The 27,118-nt window shown below is 36.4% G+C and overlaps 1 protein-coding gene across 3 annotated transcripts in view; it reads left to right on the top strand.

The window, feature by feature from the left end:
* RELN (reelin) overlaps positions 1-27,118 on the top strand; it is a 472,616-nt gene that overhangs the window by 423,247 nt on the left and 22,251 nt on the right. For all 3 annotated transcript variants that reach the window (XM_079149959.1, XM_079149958.1, XM_079149957.1), the window contains exons 47-56: positions 7,426-7,566; positions 8,969-9,146; positions 10,909-11,102; positions 15,292-15,548; positions 19,264-19,418; positions 20,468-20,682; positions 22,635-22,812; positions 24,768-24,943; positions 25,088-25,194; positions 26,592-26,834. In XM_079149959.1, coding sequence (XP_079006085.1) covers positions 7,426-7,566; positions 8,969-9,146; positions 10,909-11,102; positions 15,292-15,548; positions 19,264-19,418; positions 20,468-20,682; positions 22,635-22,812; positions 24,768-24,943; positions 25,088-25,194; positions 26,592-26,834 — 1,844 coding nt within the window. The remainder of the gene's footprint in view (positions 1-7,425; positions 7,567-8,968; positions 9,147-10,908; positions 11,103-15,291; positions 15,549-19,263; positions 19,419-20,467; positions 20,683-22,634; positions 22,813-24,767; positions 24,944-25,087; positions 25,195-26,591; positions 26,835-27,118) is intronic.

Below are 27,118 nucleotides of genomic sequence, written 5' to 3'. Positions count from 1 at the left end.
GAAATGCCACACATGTAGAAATGGGAGAAAATGTTGAAAACCAGAGTTAGAGGGTTTCATGGGAGCACTGAACCCTGGCCTTGAAGGATGGCTAGGAATTAAGTGGGAAAGAGGGTAAGAGGAAGAACACTTTAAAGCAGGGGAACCAACTGAACAAGGCAGGAACCTGCAGACATGAGCCTGGAAGAAGCATAGGAGTTGCTGATTGAAGCAGAGGACTTATATCTGGAAGCTGCTAGTTAGTAGAGGTGGGTTAATTTATAGCAAGCATTGAAGCAAGGAGAAGGGGTTTAGACTTGTAGGGAAAATGTACTATGGTATTTTTTGATCTGGGAATATCCTTGTAAGAGAAAAAAATTTGGAAGAACAGAGAGACTTCAGAAAAGGTGGCCAAGGTGTTTTGATAATGACCTACTGATGAAGGAAGAAGGTCAGGGCTACAGCTAACATGGAGGGGATGAGGTATTTGTTAGAGAAAACTTTAAAGAAAGTTGATAAAATTCAGTCACTGACTTCTTCATTACACTCACCAAGAGATGTCTCTAAAGTTTAAAGGCTGGTGGGCTAGAGAGAAGATGTGGGGAAAGAACTAAAGTCGATTCCAGGAGGGACAATATGGCAGATTAAGTCAAATGATGCCAAATTAAATGTGACAACTGGAAATACATAAGGATCTATTTGCTAGAAAGTTGAGGCTCTGAACCCAAGGGAAATTAATAAACTTTGGAGGTATGAGCATGGAAGTGATAGACAATGCTATAAAACTGCATCAGCTCTCCACAAGAGAGCCTTTAAAAAGAAAGGAGAGGACTCTTAAATGCAATAGCATGAATGGAAGTGGTTAACAAAGGAACTGAGAAAACTCAGTCAAAAACCAAAACAACATGGTGACCATAAGCCAATCAAGAAGAGACTATCATGCAAGAAGAGATGGTACTCAGTGACATAAGGTACAGAGAATAGTAGAGAAAAAAGTTTCACAGTAAATTTACTGGGCTTTTCAATTAGGAGATAATGAGTGACCTTCAAAAGAACAGTTTCAGTAAGCTACTGGAAATAAATACAATTTGTCTGGCCCCAGAACCCATGGGCTTAACCACTATATTAACACTACATCTTTATTGCTTGCCTAAGAGATATGGTCCTAGGAGAAATAGGAATGGAAGAATGCCAAGAGTTCTTGAGAAAGACTAAAAATGAAGATGGAAAGATGCTAAAATCAATTTCATAGCCCCTGATCTGAATCTGCCTCCTCTTCTTTACTAATGCAGTCCTAAAAATAACAGGTTACTCAAATGGCAAGGATTCTTGAAATGTCACCTGAGAACCAGGGTGGGTCAGTGGAAGGGCAGGTAACTCAAATCCACTGAGAAAGAGAGGAGAGGAGTGACTACTGGGAGGCTCAGGTGTGACATGGCTATTTTAAGTCACAGTTTGAAGATGATCCATTCCTTCAACTAACCTTCATGACCCTGCTGATACCACCTTGTTTAAAGATTAACTACAAAACTTTGGACACCAGGTGGTTTTAGCCACAGCATGGAAGCTACTTAATGTTTGCTGGAGGTTCCAAGGAAAGGTGGGAAGCACAAGAAAAGGAAGCTGGTGTGATGGGAAGAGGGTGAAAGAGGCTGTAGATTTTTGCAGGCAAATAAATGTATTGAGGAAGGATATTTTCCAACAATGTTCCTACATACTATAACTATCAGCAAAGAAACGGACTAATGCTAAGAAAGTCAAATAACTAAACTCAACATTTGTTGGGTTCTTCAAACATTCAAGAATTACATTCAAGTTCATTTTTTGTGGGGCAGGGGGTAGGTACCAGGGATTGAACTCAGGGGTTCTCAATCACTGAGCCACATCTCCAGCCCTATTTTGTATTTTATTTAGAGACAGGGTTTCACTGACTTGCTTAGTGCCTCACCTTTGCTGAGGCTGGCTTTAAACTCGCAATCCTCTTGCCTCAGCCTCCTCTGGAGCCACTGGGATTACAGGAGTGCACCACCATGCCCGGCTCAATTTCATTTTTGTAAGGAGAGATTTTTAGACTTGCCCTCATTCTCTTCATTTCTGTCAATTGTTACTTTCAGCATAACATCATCTTTTGAAATTCTTTTCACAAGCATTCATTTTACTGAATATCTCATTAAAAGCTTTCACCCAAGCCAAAGAAGTATTGGACTTCTCTTGCATATCATCTTCTCATGCATCATTTTGCTTCTTTGAATGTTGTTGCTGTTATTTCACAAAAACTTTGCTGGCATTTCAGAACCACAGGACATAGTAAAATAATTTTTTTTCTGACATAAGTCATGTTACTATTGATTTTCATATACTGACTATAGAAATATATTTTGGACACTATTAAAGCAAATTAAATCTAGCTTTACTTAGAGAATAAAACTAATTCCATAAATTCTGCAACTCTTCTCAGCTTAGTTGTCAACATTGTTTTCAAAGTTTTATCAGAGAATTAGAGTGTGCTGTATTTTGCACATATTAGTACATATGGATTAGTACAACTGGCTTAATATTATCTATAAGTCAATTTCCATTGAGGAAATAAATATTCCATAAATCATAGAAAATTTCTTATATTTGATAGTTTGTCCAATATATTTGATGCCCTCAGAGGACTTACTCTGAATACTTTGTTTTTATATCATTATTATTTATAATTACCAGCAAAAATAATTTAAAAATCAGCTGGGCATGGTAGTGCATGCCTGTAACCCCAGTTACTCAGGAAGCTAAGACAGGAGGATTTTAAATTCAAGACCAGCCTGGGTAATTTAGCAAGACCCTGGCTCAAAAAAATGAAAGAGGACTAAGGATGTAACATAGTGGTAGAACACCCTATGTACTACAATTTTTTAAATAATTATTTAATTAATTAAAATCTATATTTATCTAAAAATGATAGTCATGTCCTTATACTGTAATTCTCAAATTAAAATTCTCACTGTGATTTTCAAAGGACTACAGATAATTTTGGGGGCTCACAATGTTGACTTTTTAAAATCCAAACATGTAAAATTAAAGGGAATAGTTTACCACTCCTCCATGTACTTATTCCCTAGCTTTGGCAATTATCAATTCATGCCAGACAGCATTGCTTCACATCTAACATCTAACTCACTCCTGCCCTCCGTGTTCTTTTAAAGCATCTTATGTCAAATGTAGATATTTTTATCACTACAAGAAAGGGACTTTTAATTACCAAATCTATGATATTGTTATCATGCCTAAAAAATTAATGGTAATTTCCTATTCCATCTTTATTCTGTATTCAGTGTTCAGATTTCCCCATCTCAAAATGCCTCGTAGGTTTTTTTCAAGTCAAGATAAATCAGTACAATTGGTAGAAATGTCTCTTCAGGCTCCTTTAACCTCAGATCTCTCTGCCTCACTTTTGTAATGAGGACTCTAAGACAGAGAGGTTATTTGATTTTCCCCAACATCACACAGTCATGGTTGGGCCCGGATTGTTACAGAGTTCTCCATTTATTCTCTACCAAGGGAAAAAGAAAGGCCAGGTGGGGTGACTCATTTAAAACCTCTTACTCACTTTGATTTTGAGAGGTTGTGTGCAATATGGTTTGAAAGATGTACTGAATGGGGATACGAAGTAACAATGAAATGAGATCCTCCCCTAGTTTTATTAGGGAATCAGTGTGTGACTTGGGTCATTGGGCCTTATCTTCACTGTTAGAGTGGGAGGATGAAGTCATCCTGAGGAAAAGAGCAGAAGCAAAGGATCTGAAATGTATGTTGAAATCTATTAAAAGATGTGGAGGCAGCGTGGGGAAAGGACCAGGAGGCAAGCGATGGGAACCACGTTATCATTGGCAGCAGCTTTTTAACTGCTTAGCAATGGTGAAAGGTCCACAGCCCATTTGTTCTAGGACAGACATAGGTTGTTGAGAGATCCAGAACCCAGAAAAGGGCGGGGAGGGGTAAGATATAGGGTTATATTAGGAAATGCCATTGGGGAAGAGCCAGTGGCAATGGGCTAGGCAGAAGACTTCACCAGAGTCCAGTGGCTTTGGCTGGACAGGAGCACCTCTGTCCTTCACAGTGCTTCACCAGGTGGCACCTCCTTTGCCTCAGAGTGGTGCTCCAGAAGATACCTCCTCTCCCTCACAACATTTTATCCAGTGGTAGCCAGCTGAGGGACATGTATCCTTTCCACAGTGCCCCAAGTTCCACACCAGTTACCACAGAGAGAAGCATTCTATAAGCTAGACTACAGAAGTTAAGCAGCATTAGCTTGCTTAACTTTCTTTGTTCCTGGTCTGACCAGCACCCCAAGGAGCAGCTGTCCTGGAATACGTCCAAAAAAGCAGCTTTCCACAAATAACACTACCTCATCCTAGTTCCCAGCATACGTGAAAGAAAGGCAATGTCCTTCAAGGTACCACCATCCAGACATTCTGGCCTAGCTGCTCTCTGTTCCCTTGACTTGATAAGGTCCCTAGGAACTGAAAGGGGCATTCCAGAGACATTGTGTTTTACACTTATGTAGCCTTGCTGTATGCTTTAGATGGGGTGGAAATGGTATAAATTCAAAAATGTATGCAAAAGGAGAGATTTGAAGGATGTGTAAAAATGAAAAATCTGCTCTGGGGCCATTTTTTCTCCAACTCCAAGAAGCAGCAGCTGGTGGTGGCTATCATTTTAAGGAACCTTCAGGATAAAGGATGACACCTGCCAAGGGATACACCGAGGCACTTGTAGGTCTTGGTAAACACGAACTAATTAATTTTCACAACACCCTTGTGAGTCAGGAAGTAGCATTGCCTAGTTCTACAGATGGGGAAGTGTCAGCCCATAAACATAAGTGATTTGGCCCCTTCACGTGGAGAGACTGACAGTGCTGGGAATAAGAAACTTATTGAAGGCTTAGAGGTTGAATTCAACTTCCAGATCCTTGTGAACTCCTATTCTAGTTCCTCCTCTTAGTGAAAGTGTTTCTTCTTCTTATGGAGTAATATTAAATGATATATGCACCCTTGTTTTATGGGAACATAATTACTTGGTATAATTATTCCTAAGAATAATTATAATTCCTTAGAAATGGTCGAATGTAACCTCCTTGTTACGGATGTTAAATTACTCACCGTCGAAATGGAACTCACTAGTGGCAGAGTACAAATTAGAGCCCTCACTTGTCTTTACTTCCACTGGACAACTCTGGTTTCAGTACATTCTTCACCTTGTCTCCCACTGTTTCCTTTTCTGTAGAACTCCAGAGAGTTGCGCAAACTGAAAATGTCAGGGTTGGAAGTCCCCACAAAAGCTGTCAACGCCAACAATGCCTCAGGCTCTTAAATCTTCTGTCTGGTCTCTCTGTTCAGTGGTTGCTCAGACTGTGATTAAACACAGCCATGACTGTAAAGCCACCCCCTGCTGGGCAGCCCGTGCCACCTCACAATTGCTGGGAAGCTTTCTTCTCCTTCGACAGCCACCAAGTCACTGCCCTGCACAGCTGACCCCAGACCCTGCCCTACAAGATGTCTTTTATTTGACTTTTTTGGGGCATTTTTATTTCTATCAACTTAATATTCTTTCAGTCGATGTTTATGAAGTCCAAGCTATAGGTGCCAACAATAAAATGATAAATAAGGAGATTACCTAACAGAGGAAACTACATATAAATGGGTAGTTTAAAATACAAGCTGATAAGGACTTCAGTGAAGCATGTATATGATATTAGGGGAACAGGGAATGTTTATTACTTATTTACTGTCTATAAGCTCTGAAGTTACCAAACAATATCCCCTGAAGGAATACAGAGGTATTCCCTGCCCTTCAGAAACTTAAGAGTTTAAAAGAAAGACAGAATACAGATATAAATGTTGACTAGTTATCAGAATGCAAGAATTGAGTTATAAAAATATGGTTTTCCATTATGTTACTTACAGATGGTGCTGCATGTAAACAGATAATAGCTGTTAATAAATTCTGTCATTAAAAATAGCAGAGCCACTGAGCTGTACAGCTCCAAGTGGGGGAGATCGTCACAACATTGCCTTCTATGATAATGGCGGCCCGGATACAAATTCCCTCTACCTACAGAGCACTGCTTTGTACTAGGTGCTGTCCATTAAGTGTACAATGTAGTGTAGAAAGGAATCCACCCCACTCACTCCCTTATAACTTAGAATTCCAGGGAACAGACAGGTAGCCATCACATACATGTGTAGATCAATGCATGATTATGATTATGCTGAATACCAAGGAAGGAAATGAACAGTTTGCTATGACAGAGAATAATAGGGAACAAATGTCATTTTTAAAAGATTCAAGAAAAAAAAGTGTCTATGAGGGCTTGATACTTCCTCAGAGACCTGAAGGACCCACAGGGATGAACCAGGCATAGAAAAAGTGAGAGAAAAGACAAGCATGTATTCAGGAGGGTGGGCAAGAGTTTGTTTGGGGCACAGAAAGAATTGATGCTCTGGACACCAGTAACCAGGATATAGGAGAAAGGAGGGCTTTGCTTAGGAGGAACCTCATGAACCAAAGAGTTTGGGGTCTAAGTGAAATGCAATAGGAAGTGATAAGAGGAAATTAGGCAGAGACGACTCTGCTGGGGGAACATATGGAAGCTGGGGAGCAAGGAGAATTGTGGAGAGATCAGTGGTGCACACATGCTCAGGGGGACACTTATTTCACTGAATTATTTATGTTCCAAAAGAAGATTTTAATTCTGAATCATTTCTTTTCTATTTTCTAAGCTTTATATAAATGTTTTCAATTAGAAAACACAAGATCCTTGCTGTCGTTTCATCTTCTGTCCCACCTAAAACAGATATTCCTTAGTCAAAAGCCAAAACACACATGGATCAATAAACACAAATGATTTCCTTTACAAGTCATTTAATGTTCACCTCAATACATGAGCCTCACATATTGTTTAGATTTTACTGCCATCTAGTGCCTCTGAAACACATATGCTTATTTGTGTTTCTGAACAAGACACTCCCAAAACTGATGCTTCTGCTTCTGGAATGGAGAATATTTGTTCTCCATATTGCTTTTAAATCAATATGAAGTCTAGTCATATTTTTCACCCTCTCTTTTCTCTATAGAATTACCTAGGTGTTCTTTGATCCCCCGTTTTATAGTCATACTGTCTCTAAGACTTTCATTGGGAGAATTCCTGAAGTATGCTGCATGAGGTGGACCAGGGTGCCCATTGTACAAAAGTACCTGTCTTAGGATGCAAGTGGAGGCTGAAATTCAGGGCATATTTTGTTCCAAAGTTGAATGCAGAGGGGTTACAGCTGCTCGAGGGCAGGCATTCTTTTCGAATTTAAGTTAGCAACAGCCCTGGTATCACTCTATGGTATTTCCCATAAAAAAATTCAGGACTCCATTCCACTGCATCCTTCATTGTGATTCTCTTCTTCTTCCAAGGTCCCAAGCCACTCGTTTCCGTTGGCATCAACCAGCTCCTTTTGACAAGCAGCAGACATGGGCAATAGATAATGTCTATATTGGGGATGGCTGCATAGACATGTGCAGTGGCCATGGGAGGTGCCTCCAGGGAGGCTGTGTGTAAGTACACTTTTTTCTTCCTTCTGTCCAAAGCTGATTCACATACCATCTAGGAGGTTTTCCTGAAACTGGTTTTTGAATCACTCCCAAGCTACCTTAGGTTATATGTTTTTCCTGAAATATGACACTGTGCTAACTGTGGACTTGATGGGTATTGTATCTTCATTCTTGCTTAGAGATTAGGAACTGAACAACAGATACCTTGTCAGGAGAAAGCTGAATTGTAATTGACTATATTTTATTTCCTTCTGTGTTTCTGTGACACACTTGAGCCTTGAAACAGTCATTAGAAAAGGTTCAAGAGTTCAGTATATTCTGACCAAAAATAAAACATCTCATATATATTTTTCTCACTTAGGTCTGAATATTTGTAATGATGTGCATTTGTCATGTTTAATTGGTATTCCAATGTCATTTGCATAAAAAGGTATATAACAGTCTGGTCAAGTTACCAGGCATATTTGACGAAGAGGCCTAGTATATTATTCTTAGAAAGCTGTAGCATCTTTGGAAGAATAAAAATAAAGTATGCATATGAGTATGTGTGTGGGCACATTCACACATGTGTGCACACACCTGCACTATAGCTTATGCTTTACTATCAAAGATTTATACTTTTTAAATATATTTTTAGTTGTAGGTGGACCCAATGCCTTTATTTTATCTTTATGTGGAGCTGAGGATTGAACCCAGTGCCCCATACATTCCAGACAAAGCTCTACCACTGAGCCACAACCCCGGCCCCAAAGATTATACTTTTTGATGGGGAAATATGAATGAAAATGATGCTAAAGGATACATATTCTCTTTTCCACTAATCATCACATCCTGGGAAGTCTTTCCTTTGATTAATGATCACAACCATTTTGCAGACTGGCCTTGAAGATCCTTGAGCTTCCCAGTTCTATGTTCACATCCCCTTCCATCCTGAACAGGGGAGTCAGTCCTTTGATCATAGATGACAGTTACTATGCAAATTATCTTCAGATGCTTGGAACATGGCCTGTTGGATTCCAAATTGACCCAAAACCTACATTAAAAACACCAATTTCATAAATAGAGGACCCACCAATTCAGCTTGGCAGCTATAATCATTTATCAGCCATCCAGAGTCGGGTCATGGAGAGACAGGGTTTTAATAATTTCTTTGAAGTTGTTTCTTTTTCTCCACCTATAACCCCGAAGTCACTATTTCAGGAAAGCCTCGAGGTGGGTAATTCACAGCTTTTTTGTAATCTAACGCATTGTTAAGGAGAACAAGTGAATTCTGGCAAGCTCTGTGAACATCAGTAACCTTTCATCATCCTGGACTAGGAAAAAGAGTTGACTTCACTAATATGAGAATCTACTTGCAGGGGTTTTGTTTGATGTTGACTTTTCCTTCCTCTTTCTCCACATCCAGCTGTGATGAGCAGTGGGGTGGCCTGTACTGTGACGAGCCTGAGACCTCCCTTCCAACCCAACTCAAAGACAACTTCAATCGTGCTCCCTCCAACCAGAACTGGCTGACTGTGAACGGAGGAAAATTGAGTACCGTGTGTGGGGCTGTGGCTTCAGGGCTGGCTCTCCATTTCAGCGGGGTGAGGGCTTGGCTGCTGGTTAATCATTTCTACATCCTTTAAGTTTCCCCCAAATGATTGAGTCTCTTTTGAAGTAAAATGGGTAAATCAAGATACAGAGAGCTAGTTACCCTAGTTGCCCTAAATGCTCAACACTGATCTGAACTTGCAACTTCACACAAATCCAAAAATACTGATTATTTCCAGTATTTTCCTACCACAAATCAGTTGAGACAATTTAATTATGCAGAGTAGTGTCAGCACAGGGAATATTTAAGTACACATTTTAAAAGGACTTAAATGGATTTCCATCCTGGAAGAGAACTTGCACAGGTTGGGAGGGCTTCCATCTGGATGTAACTAATTGAAAACCCTTGAGCTTGCAACAGATTTGGGATTTAAGGAGCCAAAAATCTGGAAAATGAGCTTCAGTGATTCCTGAATTTATTAACAACAATTCATTCTTTCTAAAATTATTCAAGAAAGAATAATTTTCAGTAATTACTAGGCACTTCTTTGTATAGCATATTATTTTGTGACTGACAGCAGCAATGTTGGGAACTTTCTTTAATAAATTTTATAATCATTTTCCTTTGCTGCCAAAGATGAACTTTAAGAACACAGTTTCTCCAATACCATGATTAGATAGGCAAATTATTTTTTTTAAAAAAGCAAATTTGCTATTAACTATTTTTTCTACCATGCTCTACCTTAGAGTTTCCATTGGCCCCAATGATGTATATTATTTGTGTTCAGTATGTTAGCCTAAGAGTAAAAAGAATAAAGTATATAGGATTTTCATAATCATCAACACTAAGAACACAGTGTTTAGGACTCTCTTCCTGTCTTAGGTGGACCTCTTAAGTAGCCTAGATTTCCATGTATGTTCAACCAAAAAACATCTACCTATCAAAATTAATTAGTGGATTAATATAGATGACATTAAATCTACTATAAATGTTTAAGTAAAAAACATTGCAACTATTATCTCTAACTATATCATATAAAATTTTCAAATTTAAATTGTCATCAAAATGTTCATGTTAAAGTAGTCATCTCAATCTGCTATTCCCTTTTAAAATATATATATAATAAATGCCAATTAATAATAAGAAATAGTTTGATAATTACTTTAAATCCACCCCTCACCTTGTTTATTACAAAAAATATATAGAAAGAACCAGATATAGTGGTGCACACCTGTATTCAGAGGGCTGAAGCAGGAGAATCACCAGTTTGAGGCCTGCCTGGGCAACTTAGTAAGACCCTGTCTCAAAATAAAAATGTCTGGGGATGTAGCTCAGTGGTAGAGCACTTACCCAGCTAGCATGTAAAAGGCCCTGGTTGGGTTCAATCCCCAGTGTATATATATGTATATATATATGTGTGTGTGTGTGTGTGTGTGTATATATATATATATATATATATATATATAAGATAAATATGCATATATAGAAAATCTCCTTAGAATGCATGACCAGAACACTAAAATTTCAATACAATAAGTAAGTAAGTCTTGAATACTAAAATTTCAAAGTTGAGCAAACATTTGCTGAGTACCTATTATATACTGGGCACCATGCTAGGAGATAGCATAGTAAGACAGATGATAAGAAAACCAGTGCAACAATACTGTGTGACTTGGATTATAAAAGATATATAAAGAAAAAGAATAGAAACCAGATAAATTCTATTTTCTGAAATCAAGATTTTTTATCAGTGCTTTTTTTTTTAATTCTCCTTCTTTTTTAATTCTTTTTTTAATTCTCCTTCTTTTCCTTAGGGTTGCAGTCGTTTGCTAGTCACTGTGGATCTAAACCTCACTAACGCAGAGTTTATCCAATTTTACTTCATGTATGGATGCTTGATCACACCAAACAACCGCAACCAAGGTGTTCTCTTGGAATATTCTGTCAATGGAGGCATTACCTGGAATCTGCTAATGGAAATTTTCTATGACCAGTACAGTAAACCTGGGTGTGTGTTCTATTTTATCTCTAATAAGTGATCTGTTGAGAAAAAAATGTTCAGTAAGACTACCAGAAATCAGTCTCAGGGAACTGAAGGGGACTGTGACTTAGTTATCAATGGAGGATGCCTTTAGGACTATCATGAAGAAAGCTTTCTGGGCTGAATAAATAGCTGGTTTGGGTTTTTATTTTAAAAGCATTTAAGTTATAGGCACATACCTATAATCCCAGCGATTTGGGAGGCTGAGGATTGCAAGTTTGAAACCAGCCTCAGCAACTTAGGCCCTAAGCAATTTAGTGAGACCCTGTCTCAAAATAAAAAATAAAAAGGTCTGGGGATGTAGCTCCGTGATAAAGCACCCCTGAGATCAGTTCCCATTCAAAAAAAAAAAATGCAGTTTTCTCATCCCAGAATAAGATGAAATATGCTATCAGAGTCAACAGCGAATAAAATCAATGCAAAAACCCATAGAAATTAATGTGTATGATATTTAATTTTAACAACATTTTGGGAAACAGAAAAACAAATATTTATTTATATAGTATCCACTCAGTTTTAGAGAATTTTGGGCTAGAAAAAGAAAAGAAACAAAATAAGATGTAAATATCCTAAGAAGTCTAGAGTCTATTTTAAAACCCCTTATTAAAAAACTTTGAATAAACACATAGCATATGGGTAATTTAAAAAAAAACAAATGTTATTTATATTGTATGCACGAACATGTATGTAACAATAAATCCCACCATTATGTATAATTATAATGCACCAATAAAAGATATGGGGAAAAAAGAGAAATATATATATAAATAAATATATATTATATATATTTATATAGTATATATTTATATAATATATATAAGTATTATATAAATATATATTATATATTTATATTATATATTATATATTAATATATATTATATATTTATATATTTATTTATTTATATATATATATATATTTCTCTTTTGGTAGGACCAAAAACAATCAATTTGATCAGTTACAAAGGTCAAAGAAATTATTAAAAAGGAAAAGGGCATATTTATTAAAGTAGAAGGTAAGAGAAGAGGGAGAAGAGAAGAGGAGGGACAGGGAGAGAAGGAAAGAAATACAGTGCAATCCAAGAAATACAGATAATAGCCAGGTGCGGTGGCATGGGCCATGCCTGTAATCCTAGTAACTTGGGAGGCGGGGGCGGGAGGATCATGAGTTCAAAGCCAGCCTCAACAACTTAGCAAGGCCCTAAAACTTAGTGAGAACCTAAAATAAAATAAAATATAAAAAAAGGGCTGGGGATGTAGCTCAGTGGTTAAGGGCCCCTGGCTTAAATCCCTGGTACCAAAAAAAGAAAGAAACACAAAAAAATACAGGTAATAAATAAATAGGAGGAAGACCAATAGAATAGAGAAAGGGACCAGGTAAAGGAAGAGGGGAAAGAAAAGGCAAGTACTGGGGACCGAAATGGAGCAAGCTATGTGATATGCATTTATGAATATGTCAAATGGAACTGTATGTATAATTATAAGGCACTAATTAAAAAAAGAAACAGATAGTCCTTTACTACATGACAAGCCAGGTACAGGCTAAAAATTGAGTAAAACAAAAATTTTATAAATGATTATTTAAATTCGATGTATCAGTTAAGAATAGGTTCCACTATAAATAAATTAAACAAAAATTTTTAAATAAGTTAATAAGTTAAACAAAAATTTTTTCTCTTATGTAAATCAGATCCCCCCCCCCCAAAAAAAAAGTAGCCTAGGGCTGCTATGGGGGCTCCACAAGCAGCAGAGACCCAGATTCCTTCTGTCTTCTTGTTCTGCTACACTTAACATGTGACTTTGATCTCATGATCCAAAAGGGCAATGAGTTCCTCCAGCCAGCAGGAAGGATGAGGGGGTAAGAAGGATGTGCTATCTCGTTAGAGCAGCTTCCTAACAGTAGCACATACTTCCATTCTCATTCCTAGAATTTAGTCACATAACCACACTCAGATGCAAGGAAGGCTGGACTTGATTTTATTCTGGGTGGCTAGTCACCTTGATAAAAAGATAGGCGCCTTTTAGGACACAGAAAAATAGAAGGGTAATGGAGGAAATACCAGCAACCTCCACAAGCAAAATTTTAAATCCTGGGCTTGTATTAAACTTGGAAACCAACAAAGGACTCCAGCTAGGAGTTAAGTGGTACACAGTGTAACACTGTAAAAAATGTACTCACCTATTAAGAGGAGATAATATACAAGCCAAGTAATCTGTTTCCCTGGTCTTTGGGGAGGACTTTATTGACTGAAGCATGAACACTTCAGCAGCATAACCACAGGGAGAGGGAGTTGTGTTTCTGAGGATGGAAGCATCACGTGTCATCGGCTTTAGTTCTCTGAAGAAGAAACACATTGACCAAGGTGGGAACTGTGGTCATGATTTATTTAGACTTTCAAGCAGCCTTAAATAACTTTCTACTCCAAAGACATTGAAAATAAGGTTGAGGATTTATCAGAGAAAGAAAACTAATTTTTAGAAACAAGAAAGAAAAAAATACATTAAAAAATCATTGCTCCAGATGAAGAAGTACAATTGTACATCCCCCCAGAAGCTGGTAGATTTCTGATATTATTAACTTATTTTAAAATGTTAATTAAATGTGCTGAGTCAATGAGGTTACAAGGTGCTCATACATACACAAATGGAAGGTGGCAGATGAGAATCATGAGAAAATGAACTTTGGAGAGGTATCTGCCTAGAGACTGATGTCTCTGTACTCATAGGAACAACACAGGTAAGGGTCCAAGATCCACAGACTGTACTTTCCTTCCCTGATATCAATACCCATTAGGCTGCCATAATTCAAAGAGTGTACAAAATGATAGGGGAAATCAAAATAGTATTTAAAATCATAGTGTTAATAACCCAACTAAAAGCTTCCTAGCTTTGGTGAATCTTCGTTGGTTCACGCCTGGAATACTGCTTATTATCCTGAGCACTGTAATCTCCCAGAAGACATAAAAAAGAGAGGAAGGAAAAAATAAAACACACAAGATGATACCATATAAACAAAACTAAAGTAATGAAACCTCTTTAATGTGAAAGGCAGATTCAAGTGACTTCCACTAAAGATCTCAGTTGAGGGTTCATCTTGGGTTGGACTTGAGCCGGTTGGTCCGATCCAGGAGCACTAAAAGAGAGCCTTTGAAGTAAAAAAGATAGATTTTAAAAAATGATCCTTTATTCAGAGTAGAGTAAACCTAAGGAAATTATTTTCCACAATAGAACTTACAAGTTGTGAATATAAATTTAAAAAGATCTGATACTTTCCTGGGTTTTAATGCATATTTTAATTAGGGGATTTTTTTAAACCTTATTCCTAGCTAATAAAAAGTTCTTGTTGGAACACAGAGCAGTGTTTTTCTTGGTCTGTCTTTTCTTTGGTGACTAAGTCAGGGTGAGTGTGCTGGGCTGGCTTGTTAGCTCATTCTCATTCAGTATTTCTTTTTTTTTTAATATTTTTAATTGTAGATGTACACAATACCTTTGTTTTATTTATTTATTTATTTATTTATTTGTATGCGGTGCTGAGGACTGAATCCATTGCCTCAGATGTGCTAGGCATGCGCTCTACCACTGAGCCACAACCCCAACCCCTCGGTATTTCTTAATGGAATGTTTTTGAAGAGCAGACAATGTTTGTGTGTACCTCAGACACCTGAGAGTGTACCTGGTACCATCAGGCTGAGAGCCCAAATGTCCTGCCACAATCTGGTGTCCATATTCCAAGCCAGTTACTGGCACTCAGGGGACTAGAGTGAACACAAGATGCCAAGGGAAAGAGACAGTTGGAACCAACCCCTTGGAGACAGGGGCAAAAACCTCAATATTGGCTGTGTCTGCCAGTGTGCCATTCTGTAGGCCTACAGGTATTCCCGGGTATTCAAAACACTGGAGTCCCTCCAAGCCTGCCACGGACAGTTGAAGTAAGTGGAGAGTGCCAGGATGCTTGCATTTGTTCACATTCTATTTCCCCAATTTAATGACTGCCAAGACTATAAAATCAAACCAGTTAGTTATGGTTTTTAAAAATTATTTTAGCTAGTGCCTCTCCCTCCCTCATCCTTCATGGGACATAAAATATCTATCAAATGTTGCTTATGTTTTATTCACATAGGTGACAAGGGTTTTTCCCACTGCCATCTTTTTCTTTTAGATTTGTGAATATCCTTCTCCCTCCTGATGCTAAAGAGATTGCTACTCGTTTCCGCTGGTGGCAGCCAAGACATGATGGTCTGGACCAGAATGACTGGGCTATTGACAACGTCCTCATCTCAGGCTCTGCTGACCAGAGGACTGTCATGCTGGACACCTTCAGCAGTGCTCCAGTGCCCCAGCACGAACGCTCCCCGGCAGACGCCGGCCCTGTCGGGAGAATTGCTTTCGACATGTTTATGGAAGACAAAACTGCAGGTAGGTGGTTCACTAGTGTAAGTACAACTGCAGTGGACACATAGTCATGCAGAAGAGTGACACGTGGACCCTTCTCAGATGTCCAGGTGGTGTAGAACCAGCGAAAAGGCTGTCATCCTTTGTTCCTAGAAATCTTCCCAATGGACATTCTAACTAAATCTTTTCTTTCATTCAAGCCAGCTAGTGTGTTTTAATAAATAGCACTTCATAATTTTCTGAACAGTTATTTTCTCTTCTTAGAATATTTTCATTTCTATATTTTCTGTCTTCTACTTTCAGTAGAAAGCCAACATTTCCTAGCTATTTGTTTTAATGTCCAAAGATACAATGTGTTTGGTGGACACATTTGCTATACCATTCAGATTTCAGAACATGTCCCAGGTTTTGCTTGTCTTGGATCCTGCTTTTAATCCTTGCTTCTTGATAGGAGCAGTTCAGTGATGCAAAACACTAGGAAGGACCTCTAAATACTATTCTCATGTTTAATGTATTGTTTTCTCTTTTAATTTTTTTTCATTCGATGGACACAATACCTTTATTTTATTTATTTATTTTTATGTGGTGCTGAGAATTGAACCTGGTGCCTCCCCCATGCTAGGCAATCCCTCTACCACTGAACGACAACCCCAGCCCTATTGTTTTCTTTTCATTTCATACTATTCTAATAATTTTAAGTGACATCATATATTAAGTATGTGTTTTTGCTCTGCTTTTGTTATACTACATAAAACACACCATGTTCCTATAAGGTAGCAACCTTTATTGACATACTCATACTCACTGTGCAAATGTATCTGAATTTACCATTTAGATACACACCACTGTAGCTATGCAGACAATGGGATCATGTGTCACACTCAACTCAACTCTAGCATCTTGTGCAGAAAGGACAACCTGGATAATTTTACAATCATAAAACTGGGAAGAATCTCCCAGGGGAATGACGCCTATGTGGGGAAAAAGTTTGAAATGTGTGGAATTTTAATAATTTAAAATACTTAATTATTAATGTCTTATTATAAAAGTAATGCATATTCTAAGTGTGAAATTGATAAAATGTAGAATATCATGATAATTAAAATAAATATCACCCAGAGGACAACCATTATCAATATTTCAGCACATTTTCTTAGGGTATCATTTTTTTTCTTTAACTTTATGTAAACATTTTTAACATAATCAAATTATACATACATTTTGTAACCTGCTCTTTTCATTTAGAATTGAATGCTGATTTTTCTTCATGTCCTTAAGTATATCTGAAAATAAAATTTTAGTAGCTTTATAATATTTTATCATAGTTTATTGCTTTGATGTTACTGAATATTTTGGTTAATTAATTCATTTCATTTATTAGTACACATGTGACACTATAGTGTAACTGCAAATATTTACTATAAAACGACCCTCGCAAACAAAAAAAGCTTAAAATGTCCCTCATCATTAGTAAATAGTCTTATTCTCTTAAGAAGTTTATTAAGATTTGCTTATGTAAATCTGATTGAGAACTTTGCTAAGTAACTCTTTTATTTTTCCCTGTACAATGGTTTACATTAGGGAGTTTAAAATCTGAGAATAATTTTAACATTGCTTCTATGTGAATAAAAGCAAATACAGACTAATTTTTTAAGTACCTTACAAGTGGTTTTTACTTTAGACTTAATTGGTGATATACAATTGCAGGAACAAATTATCCATCTCCTTCCTGACTTACAAAAATGGTATTCCTAGAAACTGGAACAGCTACTTACAGAATAGTTCTGATATTGCAGAAGAGATTGCTGAGTTAGTTGATTAATCCTCTTTCATCAGGATTGCAGAGTTGTAGCATAAAATGAAATATGTACCATAGAATAAACTGGCTCAGGGTATTCTGATTGGAATTCAAATTTCTGTGCACTTTGACTCTTGAGTCCTACATCTGTGATGTAGGATTAAATGTGTCTCCAAATCCCTCAGAGTGGAGACACAGATAAGGATGTTGCGGTAGCCATTTGAATCCCAGAGATAAGCTGCTTGTTCTACAGGCACATGTTATGCTCAGACAAAATCAAACAGACACACCATGGGTGAAGCCTGAATTACAATGAAATTGCTTGGTTTCTTCTCTGGATCCTCTGAAGCCATCTAACTGCTGCTTGTGCCCTGGTCCCAAGCCTCCAGTTGTACTTGTTCGTCTCCATTGTAAATGTGAGGCTAACCAGGACACTTCCAGAGAAAAGTTGGACCTGTAAGATCAAAGTATATCATTAGATAAAAATTATGGATTTGTTTAATTTCTAATCATTCTGAGATAAAAATCAGTAAAAACATCTGCACTCATTCCAAAAGAGAAAGAAAATTATGAGATGTGTGTGCGTGCATGCTCATGTGTTTAAAAGAAAATGACTCAACACATAGGATGTATTATGAACTAATCAATTCATAGTCTTGCTACTTAGAGTTTACTTTACAGTCTCCCAAGTCTATCACATCAGTTTTTGTTTGTTTTGAGTGTATTTCCTCAAAGAGTTGCTGTTGATCTGGTTTAGAAGAAGAATCAAGATTTATTAAAAGAATCATCTAACCAGAATACTTAAATATCCATACCTAATTATTCAAATATGAAGAACATTATTGACTTAAATTTATAATAGCATTATTTCAGAGATAATCCAAGTTTCTTGAACAATTTCAGTTTTTGCCAAATTAAGTATAGTTTCACAGTTCAGGATTAAAAGTAATCTTTATAACAAATTGTACAATGCAGAGTTTTAATTTTTCTCAAAAAATTTCAGGACCCTCTCCCCAAAATCATCTCAGTTAATAGGGCTGTTACTAGGATCTGGGGAAGGGGGAAATGGAGAATCATTTTTAATGAGTATAAAGTTTCTGTTATATGGATGAATAAGTCCTAAAGATCTACTGTACAACATAATATCTAGAGTTAAGAATATGATATTGTGTACTTAAAATATATTAAGAATAGATATCATGCAAGGTGTTCTTACTCAAAAAGAAAACAAACATATATGCAAGCACACACACACACACACACACACACACACACAAACACAAAAGAACACAAAGAAATATTTGAAAGTGATGGTATGTTTACCATGGTAATGGTGATGTTATCACAGGTATATGAGTATATCCAAACTTATCAAGATGCATGTAGTAAATGTGTACGTTCGAACATCATTTATACTTCAATAAAGCTACAGAACAATTTATTTACTATCTTTTTAACTACCCAGATAATACTATTAGAATTCAAGTAAAAGCAACTTACTCTTTTCCCTGTGATGTTACTAAAACTTATTTCTCAGTTTTAGATGCTGCTTACAAAGTTAAATCTTTTTTAAAAATTAGATAAACATTTCCGTTTGATTTTCACTCACAACACAAACAATACAAATGTGCTCTTTTTTCTTTGCAAGTGTAAACTAATATCTATTACCTTTATTTGTCTGTATACTAAAAAAGATAGTTTGTATATCTCAGTAATCCCAGTATCCATGTTCCAAAAACCATATGTTTACATTGGCGTGGATTGTATGTTACATATTGTATGTAAGAGAGATTTTTTACTTAAAATAATTCTAATTCTTGCAGCTGTACATGAAATAAAAATGTTATTTATGACTGAAAAAAGTAATTCTTAATCTTGCTTACAGTGAAAATTTGCTTAAAGCATTTTTGTCATAGATTTTTCTTTTTTTTTTTTTTTAAGTGAATGAGCATTGGCTATTCCATGATGATTGCACAGTAGAAAGATTCTGTGACTCTCCCGATGGTGTCATGATCTGTGGCAGTCATGATGGACGAGAAGTGTATGCAGTGACCCACGACCTGACTCCCACTGAAGGCTGGATTATGCAATTCAAGGTGCAAACATCATGGCCTTGATTACATAAATAACCATACTTAAGCAATATAACCAATCAAAAACATCAGAGACAAAGATCGCCTGATATTTCATTGACTTAATATATACCTTGAAAAAATAAAATTTAATATTTAGGTAACATACAACTCACCTACATATTGCTTAGTGATTACAAATATTTCATTTCCCAACTATTTCAAGGTGAACCTTTCATCAGAGTAAATGTGCTTCTGCTCAGGATTCAAATACTGATAGAACAAATAATTGATAATAAAAATGTAAGATACTGATTCCAACTTCCTGACTTGAATCATTATATAACGTAGGCAAACTGATTCCTTAAGAGGAGATTAAGGATCCAACAGTTATTCTTTTCTCTTCTTTTCTTTTACAAGAACATTTGGATGTTTCTAGAGAAAGGAAATTATAGAAAACAAGCATGAGTAGAATTTATGCCAGGATCAACTTTGGCCAAGATTTTGGTCAAGGTTTTTTGTCAACTGATTTATTCTGACAACCTAAATCTCAGTTTTTTTAGCAAAAAAAAAAAATCACATTATGGCTCTCTCCATAAATGACGAGTGCTGTGCTTTATTAAAAGTAACTTCTATTATCCTTCACTGCATCTTACTTACAGTCAAAAGTGATTTATTGAGAGTCATAAATTGTATGACAAAATAATAAAATTCGTAAAGCTGTTAGCAATCCTTCTTGGTCAAGTATTCTGCCAAATAAAAGTGCGAGAACATTAACAAAACAATTTGTAAGAATAAACCCAGGCCTTTCAAGGCAATCAGCCAGCGTGGCAAAAGCACAGGTTTCAGCTTCTCTCCAAACCCTCTACACAATACATTTGGCACTTTCTATAATTTATCATCTTGGGCAACTTGTCCACCTCCTCTGTCCATTAGTAGAACAAGTAATGAACCTGGAAATGCAGTATGGTGTATACTAAGTGTTCAGCAGCTTTCTTGTAGCCAAGTCTTCGGAGCAGAAATATGTAATACGGTTTTCATGATCTTGATGTTCTTTGGATTTTGTTTATTAGATCTCTGTTGGATGCAAAGTGTCTGAAAAAATTGCCCAGAATCAAATTCATGTGCAGTATTCTACTGACTTTGGTGTGAGCTGGAATTATCTGGTCCCTCAGTGCTTACCTGCTGACCCAAAATGCTCTGGAAGTGTTTCTCAGCCATCTGTATTCTTTCCAACCAAAGGGTGGAAAAGGATCACCTACCCACTTCCTGAAAGCCTAGTGGGAAAGTAAGTAAAAAATGAAAATTAAAGCCTGAATTCTGGCTTATAGGTTCCATTTTTTCTTATCAAAGCATTATGTTCTGCACCTGCAGTGAAAAGTAATTAGCCTGAAGCAGTGGTGAGCCAAGGTGGTTAAACCATGCTCTGGAAAGTCTGTAGATATGTTAATTTAAGGTAATTCCAAAAGAGTTCCCTTCCACTCTAAAATTAAGGCAAGAGATACATTAAACAAAATGACAAGTGCACCTCTACTAAATTAATTACATAGTCTGGTTACATAAAAAACCTTCTTTTGAAACAGATTATGATATATGACCAGAACATAGAGAGCTTGTGAATAATGTGCATACACAAAGCTTTTCCAGTGTCCTGTAGATAATCACTTACTATATGACCACTCACACCTTCTTGGAACAGATTTTCTGGAATGAATTTAACATGCTAGGAAACTAAATCAGGATGTTTTTAACTAAAAGTAACAAAAATTTAAAAACCAAATTGACTTAATTAAAAATGAAACATTATATCTTTAATGAAAGAATCCAAAGATATATGGACACTGGGGTTGGTTGATTTGGAAGTTCAACAGTGTCTTCGAAGACACTATTCTTTTTTATTTCCTTGTTCTTTGTCCACAGCTTGGGTGTCATACTCAGCTCTCAGGCCAATTCCACTTTTTCTTTTCTTTTTCAGTACTGAGGATTTAACCCAGGGGTGTTTTACCATTGAGCTACATCCTTGACCTTTTTGTTTTTTATTTTGAGACAGGGTCTCACTAAGTTGTTTAGGGTCTTGCTAAATTGCTGAGGCTGACCTCAGACTTGCAATCCTCTTGTCTCAGCCCCTCAGGTTGCTGGGATTACAGGCATGCACCACTGCACCAAGTCTGATTCCTCTATTGAACATAAGATGACAGCCAAAACCTAGAGCAGAATGCTTCCTTTCCTATGTTAAGTGGAAGAGAAAGAGAGTTGCTTTTCTTTCCAGTAGATCCAGAATAAGTACCTCTTTGCATCCCATTGGTACAAATTAGCCTATTCCTGAGCCACTCGATAGTTAGAGGATTCAGCATCCAGTGGTATCTCACATGAATCATCAGGTATGAAATGGATGCTGGGGAACACCTGAATACCCACTTGCTTCCCCCTCCCTTTCTCTCTCCCCTTTTTTTCTTTATAGTGAGGTATAATTTGCAGCCAGTAAAATGCAGACATCTTAATTGTTGAGATCAGTGAGCTTTTATTCTTGTGTAACCCCTGTTACCACAACATAAAGCGAGATACAGAACATTTATATCACCCCACAAAGTTCTTTCATGCACTTTGTATTCTTTAAACCAAAAATGCGTGACTTATTTTAATATAAGGTTAATTCTGAGCCTTGTTCCCCCCCCCCAGAAGACAGAGAAGAACAATGATAAAATTTAAAATCTCAGGAAAATTAAACTTTAATATAACCTTTTTCTAATTAGCATAGTTATTCTGAGAATATTGATTATCTTAAGGAAACTTTAAAGTTGCTATTTTCCGACTGCCTGAGGTCTGAATGTTATGTGGCAAGCTCTTTGAAAGACTTCACTCACCTTCTGTACAAGTTTAGAAATGTAGTTAGTGAATCTTAGTTGCCCCGCAAGCACTGAACTCCAGTTCATAAAACCTGATCTGTGGAAGTTACAAATTTGTATTTTAAAACATTCCTATTACTCACATGGTAATTGCACTGATTTTCATTTCGTTTTGCAGGTTTGCTCAGATACTGTAAAATTTAGCAGAAATCAACTTTACAGCTCCATTGCTAGAAATAGAAAATGTTGGTCAGAAATGTTTTCTTATTAACTCATTTCATCTAGCGAGAGATTCTTAAATGTTTTTTCTCCAGTACTAACTACATATGCAGAAAAATGAACCTAAAAAAATTAACTTTTGTTTTCCACTCCTTTGCTTTTGCTTTGTCAATAGCCCCGTAAGGTTTAGGTTCTATCAGAAGTACTCAGATATGCAGTGGGCAATCGATAATTTCTACCTGGGCCCTGGATGCTTGGACAACTGCCGGGGTCATGGAGATTGCTTAAAGGAGCAGTGCATCTGTGATCCAGGATACTCTGGACCAAACTGCTATTTGACTCACACTCTGAAGGTAATATAAAAGCCCCTGGCAGAAGCATTTATTTGCATTAAAGGTCATGCCTAGGAACCAGTTTATGTATATGATCATTGATCTAACACAAGGTTCTTTGGGTCTCCCAGGAAATAAATCCTTTGGGTAGAAACTGAAAAGTATCTTTTAAGTTAGTCTTAGATACAAGAATATTAAGAACAACAATTTATGTAATTCATAAAATAAGACTGTGTGGGTTAAAGAATATGAACACTCTGTTTCCCTTTGTGTCTGTGTGTGTACACCAGGGATTAAACCCAGGGACACCTTTTTTTTTTTTTTTTTTTTTGAGATAGGATCTCACTATCTCACTAAGTTCCTTAGGGCCTTGTTAAGTTGCTGAGGCTGCCTGAAACTTGCAGTCTTCCTGCCTCAGTCACCCAAACCACTGGGTTCTTTTTTTTTTTTTTTTTTTTTTTTTAAGTAATTTAAAATCAATAGTAAATCCTTTTTTAAGCCTCATTTTTTTTCAATTAACACACCCTTTGAAGAAGGATGTTGTTTTTGTTGTTGTTATGAAATAAAGCAAATAATATAGACATTTTATCACAAAAGACCAAATTCACAAGCAGGCTTAAACAGTTCCCAAATTTTAGTTCAGAAAATTCTGTGTTCTGATTTGTTGATTGCTGAAAAGTGGTTGTGTATAAAGAATAGAAAGGTCATTTTGGGGAACGTTAGCTATTCTATCATTATTTAATATGCAAAGCAAAGCAATGCAGATGCTCAACACAGTTGGCATATACACATTTTATTTCTGCAAATAAGTATAAAGCATTCATCATTATGGTAACAGAAAAATGGCTAAGCACAAGTGATTAAAACCTAACAACTAAGAGGCAGACAATGTAAACAAAACCTGTTCTGTCATTTTTGTTTCCTCTAGTACCTCAACAACTTTAGAATTGAAAATATTAAAATTAAAATTGAAACAATGCTCACTTATGTCTGAAGATGTTAGTCCATTGTTAACAAATGGAATTACCACATGACAGAATAGCTCTATAGCCATGTGTAATAAATAAACAAAATGAATCTAGTTTCTTTCACAAACATGCCAATTTCATTAGTATTCCTAGGTTGGATAAGAAACTATACAAATCTAAATTGTGAATTCTGACTCAGATCCTTCTAATGAGAGTCTTGACAGTCAACCATTCCTTTCTTCTAACTTATGCTCTTACATACACACCTTCATTTATGAAAAAATTATGTTCATTTGTCATCATTAGTGAATAAAGTAAGACTGACATACGATTGCATGTCTTGCAACTTGGCTCTAATAAAAGATTCAAAAAGTATGTCCAATGGCCTTCTAATTCTTAAGTTTCTTTTAACTCCAAACAGAAAGTTTTGGTTTCAAAAGTCCTTCCCTAAGCATAGAAGCATTCTAGGTTTGCTACATGCTGGAGGCTGAAGGGTTTTGGCTGCCTCAGTAGTCTCTGAAGTCAGGAACCATACACACTCCAGGAAAATCCACTGGGGAATGTTGAAGGGAAAAGCATGAAAGTCTGCCTATATTTTATTTTTTTGAATTTTTATTTTTATGCATGTTTAATAATATAATAAGTTACAACAGTACTTCTGTATACTGTGTAAATTAATGTATGTATTTGGAGTATGCACTTGAGCATATGTTTACAAATGGGAGTGTTACTGTAGTTAACATTAAAATTAAGATTTTTCTCTACACTTTAAATTCTAATTATTAAGCATTATTTAAGCAGTTTAAATGATCTTCAGTGTATGGTAGAAAAGAAAATCGTGGAGATATCCTGCTGACTTTTTAAAATATCTTTGGTAAAGCACTGAAATTAGCTCTATTTGTTTTAAATTCAATTAACTCTGTATTGTCTTAAGTGTTCTATAGTTATTATCTGAAATTGTGGGGTTTTTTTTTTTCTTAAGCAAATTCCACTTACTTCATTTTTCAGACTTTCCTAAAGGAGCGCTTTGACAGTGAGGAAATCAAGCCTGACTTATGGATGTCTTTAGAAGGTGGAAGTACTTGTACTGAGTGTGGAATTCTTGCTGAGGACACTGCACTCTATTTTGGGGGATCCACTGTGAGACAAGCTATTACTCAAGATTTAGATCTCAGGGGTGCAAAGTAAGTTCATTCTTTATTATTTTTATTGCAACATAGCAAATTGGCCCCAAAGCAAGGAACACCTGTGGAAGAAATTCTTATCTAGGACTTGAGCAGGGTATGGTCTAATTCCTTATTCTGATGAGAATATGTGCTTGCATTTAGATTCCTACAATACTGGGGACGCATCGGTAGTGAGAACAACATGACCTCCTGCCATCGGCCCATCTGCCGGAAGGAAGGCGTGCTTTTGGACTACTCTACTGATGGAGGCAGGTTTTAGGGGCTAATGCCACACCTTTTAGCACATTCCCAAATTCCATCCAACAGCCCTCAGAAACATCTCAGGAAAACTTTGCTGATAATGTCAATCTTGAAAGTACAAAGGAAAAGCTAAAGATCTTGTTCCTGTTACATGTCCCATGCATGTGACTTCTGCATTAGGCAAAATCTACCTGAATTAAGGGATCAAAAGAAAAATCACCTTTAAAAAAGAAAAGAAAAACCTCCAAACTTTATGAATAAAGAAAAAAATCACTATGCTTAACTAAAACTTGATTATAAATGACATAATTAATAAAATTTAGTATACTTTTCCAAGTAAATGTTCAAGATAATTTTTGAACATTTTAAAGCATTTTTAAAATTTTCGTGTCAACAAGCACATAGTAAATGCTATGGAGATTTACAAGAAAACCTCATTAATAGTTGTGAAAATATTCTGAATTCATGAGTCTGTCATAGAATAAAATTCTGTTTTACTATTCTGTTCAACAAAACTATGTTTTAGTATTCTGGAGTAACTAAATAATGAACTGGTAATACTATGAGGTCTTTAGAAAACATGCTATAGCAAACACATATCATTCTGAATAACTAGTCAATAGAAGAATCTAGAGTATTTTAGCCTTTTCAAAAGGTATCTTCTTAAGTAATTTAAACATTTCATCTGCAGTCTTTTCAAACAGTAACAGAAAAACCTTAAGCCAGTGCAGTAGCACACACCTGTAATCCCAGAGACTTTTATTTTGTTTTGTTTTTGTTTTGTGTGTAGTGGTAGGGATTGAACCCAGGGCCTCCTACATGTCAGGCAAGTACTTTACCACTGAACCATTTCCCCAGCCCCCATTCCCAGAGACTTCGGAGGCTAAGGCAGGACAGTCGCAAGTTTGAAGCCAGCCTCAGCAACTTAGGCCCATCTCAAAAATAAAGGGCTGGAGATGTAGCTCAGAGGTATACAATTCCTGGGTTTCATTCCCAATAGCAGAAAAAAAAAAAATAGATAAACTTCATACTAGTCCAACTAACTACAAATGGCATAGAATTATAACAGCTATACCTTGTAAATACTGGAAATTATTGTCATAGAAACATGGTGTGTCTTACAGTTTATGATAAATAATGCCTATTAAGAATCAGAACTAAATTTTAAAAACAGAAAATATTTTTTACTTAAATATTTATTTTGGTCAAGTATTTTTAAATATCCTTCCTCCCATATCATCAGCCTCATATTGAAACATTGTTTATAAGTGGTGAATACCTATCTTAAAGTCCACAAAATCACTTTTCATTTTCTAATTGAACACTGTAGTATCTGCAGTGCACTGGCAATTTATGGGATTTTTTTTCCAGGTAAGTTACTTTGTTGGTATATTTGTTTTTATAGGAATTACTTGGACTTTGCTCCATGAGATGGATTTCCAGAAATATATTTCTGTTAGACACGACTATATACTTCTTCCTGAAGACGCCCTTACCAACACCACTCGACTTCGCTGGTGGCAGCCTTTTGTGATTAGCAATGGAATTGTGGTCTCTGGGGTGGAGCGTGCTCAGTGGGCACTAGACAACATTTTGATTGGTGGGGCAGAAATCAATCCCAGTCAATTGGTGGACACTTTCGATGATGGTAAGAAACAAGGCATTGAACAGTTTTCTCTGTGAGCTATTTATGTGCTTATGTCTTCAGATGAGTCACTACATGAAAGACACTTAGAAGAGAGCCTAGTATATACTCTTGTTCAACAAATGTTCACTGTGGTTGTATCCAGTGGTTTTATTTTTTTTTTCTCCAGTGGTTTTAAATCTTCAGAGTTGGCTGCTAATTGAAATGTCAGCTGATAATTTAATAAACTCTACTAAAAGCAAAATGTGGAATTATAATGGCCCAAAATAATTTTGAGTAATTTCCGT

This window comes from Sciurus vulgaris, assembly GCF_902686455.1.
Source record: "Sciurus vulgaris genome assembly, chromosome: 8".
Classification (NCBI taxonomy): Eukaryota; Metazoa; Chordata; class Mammalia; order Rodentia; family Sciuridae; genus Sciurus; species Sciurus vulgaris.
Note: the sequence above shows the minus strand (reverse complement) of the source record. Positions and strands in the feature narration are given on the sequence as shown.